Genomic DNA, 3,196 nt, shown 5'->3' with positions numbered 1-3,196 from the left:
ACGTGGAGCCTACAGAAGCAGCTTTTTCTACAGATATTTTGCCGAACTCGCTGAAACTGAGCGCCCTCGAAGGGTTTACTCTAACGTCGAGGGCCGTTGCAGTAAGTTACATGCACATGCCAGCGATTCTCAAGCGACTGGTAACTAGGACATGTAGGCGATTTTGGGGCATGAAAGCGGCGTTGCTCCATAATCGCCTACTGTACCTATGCTAGGCACGAGATTCAATACGCCTAGGAATCGCTGGCTACCGTTTTTAAAGATTACCGTAAAAAACCGGTGAGCGATATATTAGAAATTTTATAAGAGCATCCCCAACGGTCGTTTTCATTTCATCGCCGACGGGTGGCTTTGGAAACGGCCAGTTGGCGATGGAAACGGAGCTCACCAACGGCGTTGCTAAACGTTGACCAAACAGCAGCTGACAGATCAGCATTCCGATGACAGCAAGGCCCTCAATTGGTTCCACGGCGACGACGCCGACGCCACCATCGACTACATAGGCACGTAGGCCGTCCCGCTCATGGTCAATGTGGTCACGCTTAGCGAGACTCAGCAACGTGGCTTATGGCTGTGAGAAGGAGCAAACCGCATGCCACCGGGCGCAGCGACGTTGTTTGTGCAGATTATTTGTCTAAAACGCTCAATGCGAGTGCTGTCAGAGAAGTTCCTGCTATATCTGAGATCTCTGTGTTGCAGGCATGGCTGTCCTCGACTGTAGATAACTACGAGCTGCGGTCTGATGGCGCCTTCATGCCTTGACTTCGCCCATTGTTCAGCGCATGGGCCTTAAAAACGATCGGAAATTACTAGCCATCATTTTTAAAAACGACCACGATGAAAACGGCCGGCAAATATTTACAAAATTTTACGTATAAAAACGACCGTTCAAGATGCTCGAAACTAACTACCGGTGGGAAGGTCAGGTTTTTGATCATTTCCAAATCTACGTACCGGTAAGTATGAAAGCCACCGGTGGGGGTGCTTTCAGCAACAATCACGAGATTCGCACTTTGAACGCGCGGTAGACAGCCGCCAACACTTCCGAGCGACCATCTTTAGCGACTTGGTAGCCCACCCAGCAAGCCCGGCACGATTTTTGTTTGGTCACTGAGCTCAAGGTACAGCTACGCAAAACTACAGTTTTGTGTAGCCGGTGGAGGTCATCATCAGCCGTATGGTTCGGCAAGGGAGACGTTTTCATGTAATTCTTACTACTACCATCGTCAAGGTCTATTGGAGAGAATGTTGGGGGTGCTTTCATATACGCCTCTGTTCACCCTCAGAACGTACGCAAGTTGGTCGTGGCGGCTTACATCAAACCAAAGTCTTTTTGTCGGAGCCAGCGGTGATAAGTTCGAGAGTCTAAGCGGCGCTTAGACTTTGGGCAGGTGCGTTTTCTGCATCGGTGCAATTTATGGGTGCGTATATCTCTGGACAAGAAGAAGTGCACCTTTCATTTTCGGCACGGCGAGCGCAATGTCATCGGACGATGAGTTCGAAAGGTCGCGTGGCAACGGCGTGAGTTACCTCTTACGTGGCACGTTGCTGCAGGTTCCTCGAAGGCGACTCGGACGACGAGCACGCAGCCTTCGCCAAGGCCAAGAAGAAGAAGAGATCGAGACGAGCCAGCACGGAAGGTATTTGCTCACTGTACCGGTATGCTGACGAGTGGCTGCTGACACGATGCATAGAGGCTTCGCGCCCTACTCTCGCGGATAGGCATGTTTTGCGCATTATTTGCAAGGCCTCATGCAACTGCTCGCAGTGATGACCCGTACAACTTCGAGATGCGCCCAGCAGCCACAAGCGAGAGCGATGAGGACACTCGACAGAAGCCCAAAGCGCGCGCCAAGCCAGTCACACAGTCGCGCAAGCTGAGCCTTGAAGAACGAATGGCGGACATCCTCAAGCGCCACGGAAGTGCGCTCGCTGACGCGGTGGCTCCGGTATCCCATATATTCTTTAGGTGGCTATGAAATATTGCTCGTGCCACGTATATCGTAGTCATCTGTCGAGGTGTCGGCTGCTGCCTCTGTGCCCAAGGAGCCTCCGGCAGTAGAACTAGCGCCACCGGCGCAACAGCCTTCGTCTGATGAGTCTTCCGACTCGCTCGGAATGGAATCGGCAGACTTCGAGGTAGGTCTATCGCCCATCTCGACATTTCAAGCCATGATTTATGTTAGGTTGGTGGGTACGCCAAAAAGCCTTTCACCAAGGTACATTATCATTTCTCTGAGCGGGCTGGAAGCGCGTGTAGGCCAGCGTTGAGGCACCATTCACTGTCGATGCCGCGTTCACGTCGGCGCCCGCAGGTTGTACATAGTGACGCCCCCGCATTTTGACGTTAACGCATGCTTTAGAGACGTTCCGGTACGCAGACGTTGCAGCTGACAAGCCTGCCGAGACAGAGACGTTGGCTCCCTTTGAAAGCGCGTTTGCCAAGATGAAGGTGCCCGTACCGCACCCAGCGTGTGTCATGCTGACGCCTGCTGCAGAATCTATTCTCGCTCGAGTCATCGCTTGAGAAAGAGGTGCCTCCAGTGGAGACGAGCGACGCCTACGACGACGAGTTCGAAGCAACACCAGTCCGACGTGTATATCTCTCGTCCATTCTCCACGTGCGTGTAGGATGCTACGGAGGACAATGACATGGACATGTACGACGACGACGGCTTCGAGGAATCGGCCGACGCGAGTGGAATGACGCCGCCGCTGTCACCGCCGCCGCCCCCACCCCCCGTGAATTTTGAGCCCGACGAGGCCAGTCCTCCTGCAGTATGTTGACGGCACATTACGATGTGCTTTAGTATACGTGCATAGTCGCCTGGCCCCCCACCACCTCCCGAGCTTCCTCTCGCTGACGCGATTGACCAAGTGTACCGACGTTGAAGGCTCACTAATGTTCAATGACGCACGTGTCTATTTAGACAAGCGGCAGATGCTGCCGACCCTGTCGTCGCGGAGGTGCCGTCGTACCTGTCATTCTTGCAAGAAACGTCCGAGGCACCCGCGTACAACTTGCGCGCTGTCACTGTTGAGGCCGTGATGACGCTACCAACGGCCGAAGGAGACGTTGTCAAGCTCGTTGAAGGTCCGTGTGGATCCGTGGCAACAATCGATGTGGACGCTGCAACCATTGAGACAGTACCCTCCTTGCCGCCCGCGTGTGTTCCAACGCCTGGGCTCGTGGCCA

The 3,196-nt window shown here is 53.9% G+C and overlaps 1 protein-coding gene across 1 annotated transcript; it reads left to right on the top strand.

Annotated features, from left to right (window-relative positions):
- Window positions 1–1,790: 1,790 nt before the first annotated feature.
- SPRG_15553 (hypothetical protein) lies at window positions 1,791–2,892 on the top strand (the record flags this gene model as incomplete). Its single annotated transcript, XM_012356248.1, has 8 exons — window positions 1,791–1,949; window positions 2,008–2,139; window positions 2,187–2,219; window positions 2,261–2,315; window positions 2,364–2,452; window positions 2,499–2,588; window positions 2,632–2,778; window positions 2,824–2,892. 8 exons carry the CDS (start codon window positions 1,791–1,793, stop codon window positions 2,890–2,892), a joined length of 774 nt encoding a protein of 257 aa, XP_012211638.1.
- Window positions 2,893–3,196: the final 304 nt, after the last annotated feature.

The sequence above is a fragment of the Saprolegnia parasitica genome, assembly GCF_000151545.1.
Source record: "Saprolegnia parasitica CBS 223.65 unplaced genomic scaffold supercont2.412, whole genome shotgun sequence".
Lineage (NCBI taxonomy): Eukaryota > Oomycota > Saprolegniomycetes > Saprolegniales > Saprolegniaceae > Saprolegnia > Saprolegnia parasitica.
The sequence above is the reverse complement of the archived record's forward strand: the minus strand, read 5'-3'. Positions and strand labels throughout refer to the sequence as shown.